The sequence below is a fragment of the Asterias rubens genome, chromosome 1 (genome assembly GCF_902459465.1).
Source record: "Asterias rubens chromosome 1, eAstRub1.3, whole genome shotgun sequence".
NCBI classification, from domain to species: Eukaryota; Metazoa; Echinodermata; class Asteroidea; order Forcipulatida; family Asteriidae; genus Asterias; species Asterias rubens.
Window position 1 is genome coordinate 16,654,858 of NC_047062.1, and position 15,935 is coordinate 16,670,792.

Here is a 15,935-nt window from a genome sequence, read left to right on the forward strand (position 1 = left end):
GTATAACGATGATTACTGTTACCAGCCCAATATGTATAATTGATTGGGGTTAATTTCTGCTTTCTCTATAGAACCACGGGTATATGATCACCAATAAATCAAAGTTCAAGTACACCTTCTTTTCACTTGCATATTATTACTGTTAGGTAATTCCCCCGAACCAGTAGGTTTGGTGATAAACGTTTCTATAAATAGAATAGAACGCTACGTGGCTGATGAGGGCGCTATAATATATTAAGGTTGAGTCTGGTGCTGTAATTTAGAGCAAAGAATGCGTTATTTTATTGATGGCAAATCACGTCTCCAGACAACAGACTGTAAAAAAAAATCAACATGGCGGCTGCCAGTAGCACCATCCGTGACAAACAGATTGGTAAATCATTTTATTCCAAATTCCTTATTGCTTAGGAACCTTAAACATTATTTTAAAGATATTTAAGTATTTAGGGTTTAGTATTATACTTGACATGCTACACTATTGCTATATCTAGAGACACTGAAGGAAAATCACCAGTAACTTGGGCGCCGGCGATGTGTACTCTCCGAGTCCGATGTCCGATTTTTCGAATATTATTTGAGTTTGACATCTGCGGTCGCAACCTCCGCTGATGTCAACATTTCTGGAAAAAACAGCGCCCCAGTTAGTGGGTCTAGAGGCAGTCAGTAGTTTAGTTACCACCTCCCTAGAACTTAATTTGACAACAATTACAAAAAAAAAATACACCAGTCATGGATGGAATTGGATCACCTTTTTATTACCAGCAATCACAATGACATTGTTGTCAATGTCATTGACAATATGCAAAACAACAAGATATTTAGTAACTTTTATACATTTTCTAATAATTTGGTACAATAATAGAATACAGGGCCACTCCACTTAATCCACACTGCGTGAATGCAATCAGGGTTAGGATTAGGGTTAGCCGAGTGTGGCCCTGTATTCTATAGTTAATCCAACAATTTATTCTATGAATAATTATTTACAATCATTTACTCCTTGTCCTACCAACATAATATGAACAAGGTTTGTTTCGCAATCGTCTCCATGAACAGTGGAGCAAACCTTTAGGACGAGTTAGGAGTAACTCCATAGACTTATTTACATTCAGTGTTACTCCCAAAACGATCGACCAGTAAACAGAGAGTAGCTATCTGTGTGTGGCGTCAGAGTAAGGGAAAATGGGGTCAATAGAAAATAGCCCATCCGGTAACCCTTCCATCCTCACGACCGTCGGGGAGGAAGGAGGGCCACAAATTTTCAACTAGTTTTTGTTAACCATAAACATTTCAATTTTTATATACAATTGTTTTGTCCACAGCTTCACTGAAGCGTATGCTGAACCTGAATGCACCGGTAACAAAGAGCAGCCTTAACGAACCAGTATGGAAGATACTGGTATACGATCGCTTTGGACAGGACATTATTTCTCCAATTCTGTCCGTCAGAGAACTCAGAGATATGGGTGTCACTTTGCATTTGTAAGTTGGGACATCATGAAAAAGCAGACCTTGAACTTCTGTGAGGCCAGTGAAAGTCTGTTTATCATCAGCCAATCTCTTATAAATTGTTAGGGAGAGTTTGTATTTTTTTTCTAGTGGGCTCAAAATGATGCTTCAATAAATGCATGTTCGTTCATGTATAGAAGCAATTAGAGATTTTGGAAAACTGAAAACAGTTTGTCATATTAACACCCAATAAGATAAGAAATGCTTGGTCAAATGGCAAACAAGGTTTGTTTGGCTTGTGATGTACAATGTATTCAGTAGATTTTGGCGCAGTCAGATTAGTGCTTTTTTATAATGTAAATTTTAATGTAAAATTTTTTTGGGCAAATTTCATGCCAAGTAGCTCTGAACAACCAACTGACTCTACCAGGAAAAACAAAACCAGTTCAACATTCTAAAAACAAACATTGAAACCATTTACTGATGCGTTTGTGTGGTTTTCAGACTACTCCATTCAGATCGTGACCCCATTCCTGATGTTCCAGCTGTATATTTTGTTCTTCCAACCGAAGAGAATGTTCAACGGATATGCAGGGTATGTTACTTTTATTTCAGGGGTCTGATTTATTTATTCATTTAAAGATTTATCTTATGTGTCTTGTTTGTAAGAAAGCCTACGTTTTGATACTTGTCGGGAGTTCAGAGTTTACTCACCTTCAAAAGTCAACATTTGAACACCACTTCATTTTGTTAAATATATTTAAAGACAGTGGACACTATTGGTAATTACTCAAAATATTTATTAGCATAAAACCTTTCTTGGTGGCGAGTAATGGGGAGAGGTTGATGGTATGAAATATTGTGAGAAACGGCTCCCTCTGAAGTGCCATAGTTTTTGAGAAAGAAGTAGTTTTCCACGAATTTGATTTTGAGACCTCGGGTTTAGAACTTGAGGTCTCGAAATCAACCATCTAAACGCACACAACTTCGTGTGACGAGGGTGTTTTTTCTTTCATTATTATCTCGCAAGTTCGATGACCGATTGAGCGCAAATTTTCACAGGATTGTTATTTTATGCATATGTTGAGATACACCAACTGTGAAGGCTAGTCTTTGACAATTACCAATAGTGTCCACTGCCTTTAATATTCAAATGAGAAACACAAGACCACTGGACTTGTCCTTTCATAAGTTTACTGGCCCAGTGCTACAATCGCTGGCTTTGGGCCTCAGTCCAATGTAAAATTAGAGGACTGACTAAAAGTTTTCGCACCAGAAAATTATAGTGTTGTAGCTTTCAGAATCTTGTCAGCTACCGGACTGTCTTATCAGCTACCCGACTGATTAGACTCCCTTTTTGGTCATCTCCTCTTGCAATCCATCTAATTTGACTAAGTGACTACATGAACATGCATGCTTATTTGTTTTGTCAATTTCATTTACAGGATTGTCAGAGCCAGTTGTATGAATCTTATTATCTGAATTTCATCTCGGCCATCTCGAGGCAGCTTCTGGAAGACTTGGCCGGTGCTGCACTACAAGCTAACAATGTATCACAGATATCTAAAGTAAGTATTCAACAGAGTCATACAAATATAAATTTGTGACAATAGCTGCTGAAGTCACAGCTACAGCCTCCTACCTTTTTTTATTGTAATTCTTAAAAGGAACATTCCAGAATCTTTTTATTAATATTAGACATCTGAGTAATTTATTTACTCCCTTAACTTAAACACTCCCAAATCTTCCCAGATTATATCCAGGGTGTTGTTTGATTTGTTTGTGCTGTTATTTATTGAATCACGTGTAACAAACTCTTAATGTACAATGTCCAGGTTTTTGATCAGTACGTCAACTTCATCTCTATGGAAGATTTCTTCTTCACAGTCAGACATCAGAACAGAGATGCCATCTCATACTACAGTGAGTATCCCTCAAATCATTGGGATGATAGATTAGTGAAAACTGAAGAATGAAAAAAAATTACCTTATATTTTGATAGATTATCAAATGATGCAACTGCTTTGTAAGAAATACCAACAAGATTGCTAAACGGGAAAACATAATAACTTTGTTTTTGAAGGTATTCACAACTGCATTGAAATCCACAACTTCATTTGGTTCCACAATTCCACAACTAATGTGGAACTAAACTCTAAAAGTTTGAACGTTAAAATGTCACCCAATTCACCTGAACTGCTCTGGCAAACTACTTTCGCCTCCTAATAACCTGTATTCCGACAAATCACAAATTATATCCCTAAAAGAACTAAGTGAAAATACAAATTAATTTATTTTTACAAATTATGTTCTTATGTACACAAACTCATTCACAATACTGTAGATTGAATACCAGTTCTTGTTGCACAGTGCAAACCTGGAAAAGGCAAATTCTCTCAATACTCTTAAAAATAAGAAGAAGACAAGTTTGTTCTGTTGATTTTCTTAAGGTATGAATAATGCCTGTGTAAAGGACACAGAGATGGAGGCCATTATGGATACCATTACATCAAGTCTCTTCTCTGTTTGTGTCACTCTGGGCACTGTGCCGATTATCAGATGTCCAAAGGGAAATGCGGCCGAGATGGTGGCTGAGGTAAGATTTTATTTTACTCGTCTTCAAAATTATTCGTAGAATTTTTTTTTTTTTTTTACACAAAGTTGTGAAATCAACTACTTGAAACACTTGAAGTAGTCGCAAATATATGTTTTTTGTAACGTTTATATTTTTTTGATTAAAAAGCTCTGTATTTTTATGATGAGAACAATAAATTCTCCTCAACCGTAAACTTTTGTTTTTGCTGATGTTTTTGTAAAGCTGTTTTTTTGAAAATTGTTTAAGAGTTTCTTTGTTGTTTGTTTTTAAATCAGAAACTTGACAAAAAACTTCGGGAGAACCTGCGAGATTCTCGAAACAGCCTCTTCACAACGGACTCCATGCAGTCAGGACAATTCAGGTAAATTCCTGAGCATTCTTCATACTGTATGTCTGTTTGTTTAGAAGATCTTCCAATAAAGGGAACTCAACAAACTCCCACAAAGGGATGTAAACTCCAAGCTGGCAACAGCCAAACTATCTGAATACAAATATCGGTTTAACGTCTATGATTATTAATGGGAGACTTTCCAACGCTAGGTAGCAGCAGACTTACCGGGTAAATTTCCATTGTTTATGTAGTTCTGAGCATGCGCATATGTCTGAGAACAATGGCTTTACCGGTAAGTCTGCTGCCACCTATCGTCCCAGAAAGTCTCCTATTGCACAAATAAGGAAACTGTGATTCAGTAATTGTAGACTACGATACATTATTTAGTCATTGTGAAATCAGCTTAGCTTGTTAGGATTCGAACCCACAAACTTGTGATTGTAAGTCATGCGGTTTAACCGCTAGACCACGGCGACATCTGTGATAGTACTTTGGAATACCAACAAACATACAGGGAATATAATTGTCAAGATAGTTTTAAAGGCAGTGGACACTATTGATAATTGTCAAAGACTAGCCTTCACAGTTGGTGTATCTCAACATATGCATAAAATAACAAACCTGTGAAAATTTGAGCTCAATCGGTCATCGAAGTTGCGAGATAATAATGAAAGAAAAATAACAATTGTCAAATGAAGTTGTGTGCGTTTAGATGGTTGATTTAGAGACCTCAAGTTCTAAACTGAGGTCTTGAAATCAAATTCATGGAAAATTACTTTCTTTCTCTAAAACTATGGCACTTCAGAGGGAGCCATTTCTCACAACGTTTTATACTATCAACCTCTCCCCATTACTCGTCACCAAGAAAGGTTTTATGCCAATAATAATTTTGAGTAATTACCAATAGTGTCTACTGCCTTTAAAGCAAATGTTGTTATTTTACTTCTATCCACAGTTTCCAGCGACCGTTGTTAGTGATTCTTGATCGGAACTTGGATCTAGCAACTCCACTTCATCACACCTGGACCTACCAAGCTTTGGCACATGATGTACTGGTATGTCTCTATCCAGGGGCCAATTTCATAGCGCTGCTAAGCACAAAAATTTGCTTAGCATGAAATTTTGGCCTCGATAAAAACAGAATTACCAACCAAATTTCCACAAGGTTTTGAGGATAAACAAACAACAATTGAATACAAGTAACAAGCAATATGCAAACAAATGGAAATATGGTGGTTTATCCTGTTTTTACCAAGGAATAATTCATGCTAAGCAAATTTGTGTGCTTAGCAGCGCTATGAAATTGGGCCCTGGTCTTCTCATACTGTGTATTATAATTATGAATTATTCTTCCCCAAAGGAAATTTAAAAAATGCCACCACCTCTTGAAATGAACTTTTTTCACTTAGTTTTATTGTGTACAGTTACTATGAGTAAACAATTGAATGGGTTCCAACCCATCTCAGCTCCCTTGGTATACAGCCTGTGCTGTCAAATGTGTAGTGCACAAAGCTAAATCAAACACAAGAACCATCTTTGCCCTAACAGGTACCCAATTACTCCTTGGTGAAAAGAAGCAATTATAGTTAAGTGTCATGACCAGGATTCGAACCCACATCCGTATGATATAAATGATGAAGATTAAATTCCTCCCCTCTGTGTCACCTTTACAATAGGATCTGCAGCTGAACCGAGTCGTGATCGAGGAGACCGTAGATGTAGGTCACTCCACCACGGGGTCACGACCCAAGAAGAAAACCAAGTCATACGACTTATCATGTCAAGATAGATTCTGGTCATCGCAGAAAGGAAAGTGAGTAACAGGATCAACATGTCAACTTTAATCATTGTTGGGGTGTGGTGAAGAAGCTCATAGTTCATAGCTTTTTACTTTGTATTTACTTTGTTTATTATAGATGATGGTATGCCCCAAAACAGCAAACAAAGAAAAAGTGATAAACAACACTTGAGGAATTCTTATCATCGGACCACAATAATGGTTAAAAGATTCTTTTTGTATTTAAAAAGTGTGTAAAACAATGCAAGACTGAATCCATGCAAGCAGAGATGACTATAACAATGTTGTTTTTTATTTAAAAATATTCTTCAGCCCCTTCCCAGAGGTAGCAGAGGCGGTACAGAGCGAATTAGAAACTTACAGAGCATCTGAAGATGAAGTCAAGAAACTCAAAGCAGCCATGGTAAGTCCATCTTGCCTTCAAATAACATCAACAGTATCGCCCACAGTTTAGTACTAAAGACCCACCTTGTCTACAAATCTTAGTTAGTGTTCCTTTTAGTTAGAGTGGTCATGTATCTTTTGTCACACTCCAGTATGTCCACTTATTATCATTTTGAACACTCGCCCCCAGAAATCTCATGTTTCTGTTAACAAAAATGTAAGACATTGGTGGATGGGGTAACTAGATTGATTAACCATAGTGTTGAAATGTTTCTTCTTAACCCTAGGGCCTTGAAGGAGAAGATGAGGGCGCTATCAGTATGTTATCTGATACTACAGCTAAACTCACTTCAGCTGTTAGGTAAGTCAAAGTCAATACAAGATTGATTCTATATGGAGAAAAGTAAACCATTCAAGTATCAACGAGCATAAGACACCCAAAAGTAAAGCTACAGGTTTGAAGGTTATCTGAGATGGCTGAGTAAGATTGGAGATCGCAATGTCAATCAGCAATATCTGCATGTCAATCAGCAATATCTTTGTCTTCCGAAGTGCCTTGTACACACGGAAATTTACCGGCAACTTGGAGGCGACCACTTTTTATTTAATTGTTTATTTATTTAATTTGTTCACTTTCTTGTTGTTTTTGTTCTCAGTTCGTTACCAGAGCTACTTCAGAAGAAGAAAACCATTGACATGCATACCAACGTGGCTACGGCACTCTTAGACCAAATCAAGGTAAAACAACACATCGCCCACAAAGCATAATTTTTTAAACGAAACATGCAACTACTTTTAAGTTATTAATTTTTGGTTTTACCCATATACACCGATGTGTGTAGCACTGTATACTCAGTACTTTCCCCGAGTCCTGTGAAAACAAAATCACAGGCATTTTACTCGGGTGGGATTCGAACCCACGACCTTTGCAATTCTAGAGCAATGTCATACCAACTAGACCACCGAGATTGCCCGGTAGCTAGAGGCAGTTCGAATCCTATGTTTTTCACAGGACTCGGGGAAAGTACTGAGTATACAGTGCTACACACATCGGTGTATATGGGTAAAACCAAAAATTAATATTCTTTATGGGTTCGAATCCCACCCGAGTAAAATGCCTGTGATTTTTTTCACAGGACTCGGGGAAAGTACTGAGTATACAGTGCTACACACATCGGTGTATATGGGTAAAACCAAAAATTAATATTCTTTATCCCAATGCAAATAATAAACCATAAAGGAACCTGGCTTTATAAATTCTAAATGATTTTGGGTTGAACAAGAAAAGATGACTAGAGTGGGATTTGAACTAACAACCTCCGGATTAATGTGCCAGCACTCTACCAACTGAGCTATCTATCTAGCACTATGTTGGAAGTCTCCCTACTTTGTCAAGCTATACAACTGTCAGCTGCAACTGATAGCTGTATAATACAACCTTGGGCCAATTTCATAGAGCTGCTTTAAGCATTGCTTAAGCACGAAAATAGCTCGCTTATTTTACACGTTACTGGCCAAAATTTCATGCCATATACATTGCTTGTGACTGGTATTTAGCTGTTGTTTACTTAGCATAACAATGGAGTGGAGTCTTGGCCGGTAATTTGATTTTACTAAGCAAGGATTTTTTTGTGGCAGACGGGATCACCATAAGGGGATGAAACCTTTTAGTGCTGAAAATGCTCTTCCCAAAAGCTTCTTGAAATCTTTTAGGGTGATACAAATGTTGCAAGACCATCATTAAAAAAAACCTCCTAAAATGTGGATCCTAGTTTCTTAGCAATGACTTTCACCCTTATATCTCCTCATACGGCCCAGGCGCGTAAACTGGACGTCTACTTTGAGTTGGAAGAGAAACTGATGAGTAAACAGTCTCTAGATAAATCCCTGATGGATGTTATAACGGACCCGGATGCAGGATCACCAGAGGATAAGATGAGATTGTTTGTCATCTTCTTCATCTGTACACCCACCATGAGTGATGTAAGTGGGTTTATCATCCTCGGTTTGGAATAATGAAACATGAATCAATCGTGTTATCACCTTAAATAAAAAGTCCTGTCATATAACTCCGATTTTGAAAGAATTACACTGGTTACCCGTAAGCAGTAGAGTTAAGTATAAACTTCTACTTTTTGTGTATAAATCACTCACCAACAATGCCCCTGCATATATATTGATGATCTACTCAAACCATACAATCCTCCTCGCAAACTCCGGTCTTACAATTCTAGTCTCCTTATTGAGCCCATATCCAATCATTCATGGGGAGACCGATCTTTCTCATATGCTGCCCCACGCCTATGGAACAAATTGCCAGCACTAGTAAAATCATCTGTTTCTTTAACACGATTTAAGAAAAACCTTAAGACACATCTTTTCAACCAAGTATTTCAGAAAATGGTTTGATTTCCACCCTTCGATGTTTTCTTTGATATTGCATTTGTATTGTATTTCTCTTCAACATGTTCTGGATTTCTTCTTAGCTTAGGCTTACGTTTCAATTTTGGTTATTGTACATGTAAATATTATTCTTTGTATTTAGCGCCATGAGCACTTTGATGGATTTGTGCGCTTTATAAGTTCTCATTATTATTATTATTATTATTAATTGAACAAGAATACAAGAGTCTTTTATACAGCACATGTACCAACAACCAGACGTACACTGACGTACATCTGAACACCCACCATGAGTGATGTAAGTGGGTTACCTATCATCAGTTTGGAATAATGAAACAAGAATCAATCAGATGAACATGAACACAAGAGTTTTATATAGCACACGTACCAACAACCAGATGTACCAACAACCAGACGTACACTGACGTACATCTGTAGTGGGTTTACCATCCTTGGTTTGTAAATAATAAAACAAGAATCAATCCAAGGTTCTCCTCGTGCACAAGCTAGCATATCGGGCCGATCCACGAATTGTGTGCTGATACGAGCAAATACCCAAAACAAAAATTGATTTTAATTTGTAAAAATTGTATTTCTTATTTAGGAACAAAAAATGTCACGAGAAAACCATCCAGAGTGCACTGTAGGACTTTTCAAACCAAGATAAAACACAAAGTAGAAAACATTCCGAGGACCTTGTTTCAATTCAGCGTGCTTCGGCCAAACTTCCCAAAATTGGGTCCAAAATACCCCTCGGTTTTGAAAAATCTTGGGGACAACCATGCAATCAAGTAAACAATAATACAGGAGTCTTATATAACACACGTATCTACAATAAGGCACTCAAGGTGTTTGAACAAACAGGAACATTGAAGTTTTTTTAAAATTTGTTTAATCATGATACCTTGGAGGTTCTCTTTAACAGCGTCATATTCCAAACACAAGAATAACATTGATGCATAATTCATTGGTAAACCAGACTACTTTGTTTGCTCATGTGTATACAATTCCCATAAGACTGCTAAGTATTCATTGATAGCTTACAAAACAAATCTCACAAAGCTACCCATCTAGCAGAGACAGTGCCAGAAGGGCAGTCAAATTTGAGCTTCAACTCGGGCCGCTGGTAATGTCTCACACGAAGTTTGATCTTGGATGCAAACCCTGCACTCTCCCTCAGAGGAACGTATCTACCCACACATTAACCCTGGGGCAAAGAGTTAAGTTTCTGTATCTTCTCTTTATTTGGTTATTTTTCCAGGCGGAGTTCGACCAATATTCAGTTGCCTTGGAGTCTGCAGGATGTAATTTAGCTCCGCTACGCTACGTCAAGAGATGGAAGTAAGTAGCTTCCAATTGTAGCTTGTGACGAGGCGCCCAAATTTTATATGCAATGTTAAACGTTGTAACAAAGAATCAGTCAGTAACTGCACACATTTGTTTGTGCTCGGCAAATTTGCATGCTTGATCAGTTTGGTGAAATCGGACCCAGGCCTCAGGAGGCAGACAGTGTTATTAAATGCTCCTCTGTAAATTCACTGTCTGTAAACACAGTTATATTCTTATTAGGCAGCAATGTCAAAGACTTGCCAGGTAGAGTTTGTTCTTAGAGAACTGTCTCCTTGCTTTATTCTACTGCCGCGGAGTAGATAATCGGGGGTTCGGTAGACTTCTCAGTTCTGAAAAGAACTGTCTTGCTTTTTAACTATTACCAGGGCGGATGGTATAGAAAATAGGCTGGGACTACTACTTTAGCTTATAGGATCATAATTAACTGTACTGCCGTGGAGTCAGTTCTGAATTGGTCTCAACGTTTCGACTAGCTTGCTCTAGTCATCGTCAGGAGACTATACAAATATATATTGATACCTCACCATGCAATGCCTCAAATCCCATATAATGTCAAAGACAGCATTCGATATCGTTATTTTTTCTCAGCTAAATTGATTAAATGAAAGGAATGGCCTCCGCTGCAATAGAGGGATTCAATGTGCATGGTGTGAATATAGAAAATTCTGTAACATGGTATAGTTTTCATTGTATAAGCTACCAGGAATACAAGCTGTGGCACTTAAAAATAAAGTAATAAACATTACAATAAGGTTCACTTGTTGATGTATTCTTGCACCACTAAAGACGAATTTTAAGGAGTAGCACTGTACACATTGGTGTTTTACAGAAGCAATGTGAAGTCAGGATTGCTTGTTAGTTTTGTTATCTATATGTAGAAAGATTTTTCAGGGAAGTGAGATTTTAAGAAAACTAAGTTTTGAGTCATTGATATTTTGAGTCGCTGACATTTGATACTTCTTCATTGTTTTGGTGCAGACACTACACTAAGATGACAACAGCACCTAGTCAGTACGGAGGAGGGGGCACCAAGACCATCAGTATGTTCTCCAAACTAATGAGTACTGGCTCACAGTTTGTTATGGAAGGAGTCAAAAACTTTGTTGTCAAGAAACACGTAAGTCAAGATCTTTTTTTTTTAAATTTCATTTATCACTGCGATAGTTGAATACAATTAGACATCTCTTTACAGAAAACATGTCAATTTCTGTCCCCCGTAAAACAACTTGAAAAACATCAAAGAAAATGAAATTTTTTTATATTTTTTTTTATGTGTACTTCCTGCAGAATTTACCAGCAACCAGAATCGTGGACGCTTTGATGGAAGTCAAAAGCAACCAGGTAAGGTTAACCCGATAGATTATTGGATTATTAAGTCTTTACTAGTTACCAAACTGGGGGATCAATTGTCCTGCAGAATAGGGCCTAATTTCATCAAGCATGTAAGTATAAAAACATGTGAAGCGTTCAAGAACACCGGTCAAGAACAGCTTGGATCATACCCGCCCAATTGTGTATTCCCATAGCCCTACTTAAGCTTCACCATCACCACCACCACCACCACCACCATCACCAACAGTAGTCCAGCATTCTCTTGAAGACAAGCAGAGTTAACTGTTTGAAACGTCGAGACCACACCAGCTCTTTTTAGAGCCAGCACTCCCACAAAAGGGATTTACACATGGTTATACCCGCAAGTTTACTATTTATTTATAGTTTTCTTCATATAAACTTACATTACTCTCTTTTATCTGATGCTGATTAGGAAACGGACGATTATCGCTACTTTGATCCCAAACTGCTGAGAGTTACTGACAGGTATTGTTTACATTATTATCTGAACATCAATTTTAAAATAATAATAATAATGATCATAGTGTCTTCTTATAATGTGCTCAAATCTGTCGGCCATTATAACGCTCATGGTGCTCCAACATGATTATCCCTGGTCACCGGGCCATTTATTTCATTCCCTAAACCAATTCAGCTCCCTGGGGAGTATTGACCCCTTGCACGCATGCCACACGCTGCGACTGATGCCACGCTCACCATGTTGGTGGTCAATGGGTTAACGTGTAAACGCCGCGTCACCTAAAAATGCGCACTTCACTGAATAGCACACGTTGACATTGACCACCAAAATGGCGCATCCAAGATTATTCTTATGATGACGTCAGGTGAAATGGGTCAATACAGCATGTGCTGCCAACAATGAAGCGTACATGTACCAAGATAACTCAACCACAAGAAACCGTTTAAGTGAAACTGATGATAAACTTGCAACACCAAAGCACCCAGAGCCTGCCAGCTCAGGCCGTGAGGCACCAACAACTGCCCCCGCATCTGTGACCATTGAAACAAACTTCTAACATTGGACAAACCGTGGTCACATCGTCTCGAGCCGAGTTTGGCCCGAGTAGCGTCAACTATATCACCACAAGAACCAACTCTGCCCTACCTGGTGCCCATATACCACCGTGTGACACTGTGTGAATTGAAGCACTTATAGTTGCTCCAGGACACAAGTGTCATGGCTGAGATTTGAACCCACATCCTGATGACTGAGCCACTCGAATCCAATGCACTTGATGGCTTGGCCACAACAACTTTAACAACTGCTATCGAAAAATCCAGCCTGATAAAAATTTAATGGTGAAAAATACCGTCACTTGAAATGTGGCCATCTTTGATCAAATTAAGTCAGAGTCGGATTTTATTTCTCTTGCCCTGCAAGGCTTTTTTGAAAAAATGCTAGAAGAACTGTTTCCAGATTGGCTTTAAAACACCTTTTTGTAATTTTTTTCAATAAAATGTGCTGGAGAAGAACCCATTACCAGCTCTGATTGATAATAACTACTTTTCCTTATTGTTTTCCAGTTCTGCCATCCCTAGGAACAAGATGCCATTCCAAGACGCCATTGTGTTTGTCGTTGGTGGCGGCAATTACATCGAATACCAGAATCTCAATGACTATGTCAAGGTAGCTATGTTTTTTATTCCCTGGGGTTTGTCACATTATTGCAAGGAATTTATAATTATGATGGTTTACATGGTGATGTGGCGCAATCTGCTCCCAACCACGCCAGAAACACAGAGGATAACTGTTTCTCTTGATGACAAATGAACTGGGTTTACTTTATGTGCATAACACAACACACAGGATGTACAGCTTTTTGTCCCAACCAAACAACGCAGCAATAATGGTTTAATGTTTTGGTTGATGACACAAGTGTCAAGACTGGGACTCGAACCCACACTCTGCTGATCAGTGAACCACCAACATGCAATGGTGTTACCGTGTTCACAACTGGTCCCAATTTTGATGAGTCAATATCAGTCACCATTACTCGCTCTCCATACAAAATATCTTGACTGTTTTCTCTTGGCAGAGTAAATCCAGTACAGCTGGGTCCAGCAAGAGAATTACGTACGGATGCAGTGAATTATTCAATGCTGACCAATTCTTGAAACAGGTAACGTATATTATTCTGCAGTAGTTTCCTTTAGTTTCCTACTACTAATTCTAATAAAAACAAGTTTTTATATAGTGCCTTTACTACGGGTGTCTAAAAGCGCTTATCATACTTTAATTACAGACAGGTTTTTAAAAAGTTTTTGAACTGTGAGACCCACTTGTGTAACACCTTATAAGGGTTTACAAGGTGCTGCGAAGCATTCAGCCGCCACTGCCAGAAACACCGGGGCAAACCCCCTTCTCTAAGCGACACGAAAAACTTCTTTTAAATGCATTACACAACAACACATGGGACATCCAGCGTTACGTCCCGTCTGAAGGACGAAGCAATGATGGTTAAGTTTCCTAACACAAGCGTCAAGAAGGGGTCTCGAACCCACACTCTGCTAATCAGAAACACGACTTGAGTTGCTCTTGACCTCTCGGCCATGACACGCCATTATGAAACCAACCAATAGTTCTAGAATTCTTTGATGAATTTGCATGTTCAGATTTATGCAGTAATTATACCATAAGTTGTGGTTATAAAAACCAACCGTTAGTTTGAGAATTCTTTGATGCATTTGCATATTCAAATCCTAATATTGTTTCATTCTTCTCATTTTTGCAGTTAACACATCTTGGGGAGGAGAGCGTCTGATGATGAATCCTACACATGTACAGCATTGACCCCTAATCAACCTTTATAAAATTGCACATTATTATCTATCTGTTGTAAAGAGAGTATTAATTTAACTTGAGTGGCGGAGCTTTTGAAAAATATCTCATCACTTCAAAGAAACTGAGTTTAGTTTTTCCTAAGACCCTGACCACCATCTATAATTCACTAGACTAATGCAGATTGTTAATTGCATTGGGCTCCTTGCTGGTTAAGCATTGATGAAAGACATTCTAAAGCCTGGTTCGTACTTCCTGCGAATGCCTCGAGCGAAGCGAGTTTCTCTGCGTCACAAAGGGAAATGGAGTGCGTACCGATTGTTGCGTCACCCAAATTCGCTTTGCATTTGCTTTACTTGCAGGCAGTTGCTAGTAAATGAGTGATGGAATCAACAATACAAATCTATAGTGAAGGAGCTTTCTCATCCCAAACTCCTTTTGCTTATGTTTAAGCAAATGGTTGGGCTCAAGTTAGCACAACTGTTATTCTCAACTGAACTTCTAAAACTTTGTTATGTTGGTAAAGGTTTTATTATTTTATTTGAAAAGTATAAAACATTGGTCATGTAGATTATGTATAAAAGCCAATTTACATCGAGATTCAAGAGTAGAGTAGAGTAAAAAAACTATAATAAACCTTAAATTGCCAGTTACAGAGTGTACATGTGACATTGTATTTTGACTGGTAGCTTTCTCTGGGACGCAAAGTTTTGTTGTCTACTTTTTTTGCTTAAGCAGCTCTACGGAATTAGGCCCAACTCATTTCCTCTTCTTCAGAAAACTTTAAAATGCAGTGCAAAGTTTGACGTGCTTGCCATTTCCTCTGTTTGCAGTAAAACAAAATGCATCTCTGCAAGTACTGTTTCTTGTATCATGTAATGGGCCTAATTTCATAAAGCCTGCAAGCACAAAAACTTGCTAAGCACTGAAAAGTATTGCTTTACAGAAACTGGTTTCAAGCCAAAATTCTATAACAATTTACATTGTTTCATGAGCCCAGATGAGAGCGGTTTTACAGCTGTGGTCATCAAGAATACAAAATGGCTGCTGCTATGTGTATAGATTCACTGTGTTCTAATTGTAAAGGACATTGGCTGATGATAAATCTAGTTTCTGTACCATGTTCATACATGGGCAGTTGTGACAAACTACGTTTTAATATGATTGTACCTGTCCTATGAAAATAATAAATGTATTGTAAAGACATGAATCAAGTATGTTTTCGCTTTATTCTGTTATTTAAAGACACTGGACACTAATGGTAGTTGTCAAAGACCAGTCTTTTCACTTGGTGTATGTCAACATATGCATAAAATAACAAACCTGTGAAAATTTGAGCTCAATTGGTCGTCAAAGTTGCAAGATAATAAAGAAAAGAAAAAACCTTGTCACACGAAGTTGTGTGCGTTTAGATGGTTGATTTCCAGACCTCAAATCAAATTCGTGGAAAAAATACTTCTTTCTCGAAAACTATGTCACTTCAGAGGGAGCC

General features: G+C 38.0%; 1 protein-coding gene and 1 non-coding gene across 2 annotated transcripts; one reads left to right on the forward strand and one right to left on the reverse strand.

Moving 5' to 3' along the window:
• The first annotated feature begins 284 nt into the window (after positions 1-284).
• On the forward strand, positions 285-15,657 carry LOC117294986 (sec1 family domain-containing protein 1-like). Its single transcript, XM_033777549.1, has 20 exons — positions 285-373; positions 1,323-1,482; positions 1,954-2,044; positions 2,895-3,017; positions 3,285-3,372; positions 3,900-4,045; positions 4,321-4,406; positions 5,332-5,431; positions 6,053-6,189; positions 6,487-6,577; positions 6,846-6,919; positions 7,215-7,296; positions 8,377-8,541; positions 10,223-10,302; positions 11,290-11,428; positions 11,599-11,652; positions 12,077-12,129; positions 13,189-13,291; positions 13,701-13,784; positions 14,397-15,657. The coding sequence occupies exons 1-20, from the start codon at positions 334-336 to the stop codon at positions 14,424-14,426; spliced, it is 1,926 nt and encodes a 641-aa protein (XP_033633440.1). The 5' UTR covers positions 285-333; the 3' UTR covers positions 14,427-15,657.
• On the reverse strand, positions 7,455-7,527 carry Trnas-aga. The gene has a single exon. It is a non-coding gene; the product is annotated as a tRNA-Ser (tRNA).
• Positions 15,658-15,935: the final 278 nt, after the last annotated feature.

Bases quoted from the DNA above. Each gene is read 5' to 3' on its own strand.
- LOC117294986 (XM_033777549.1), top strand. From the start codon at position 334: ATGGCGGCTGCCAGTAGCACCATCCGTGACAAACAGATTG. The intron at 8,542-10,222 runs GTAAGTGGGTTT...TTATTTTTCCAG, and splicing joins GTACACCCACCATGAGTGAT to GCGGAGTTCGACCAATATTC. The intron at 12,130-13,188 runs GTATTGTTTACA...ATTGTTTTCCAG, and splicing joins CTGCTGAGAGTTACTGACAG to TTCTGCCATCCCTAGGAACA.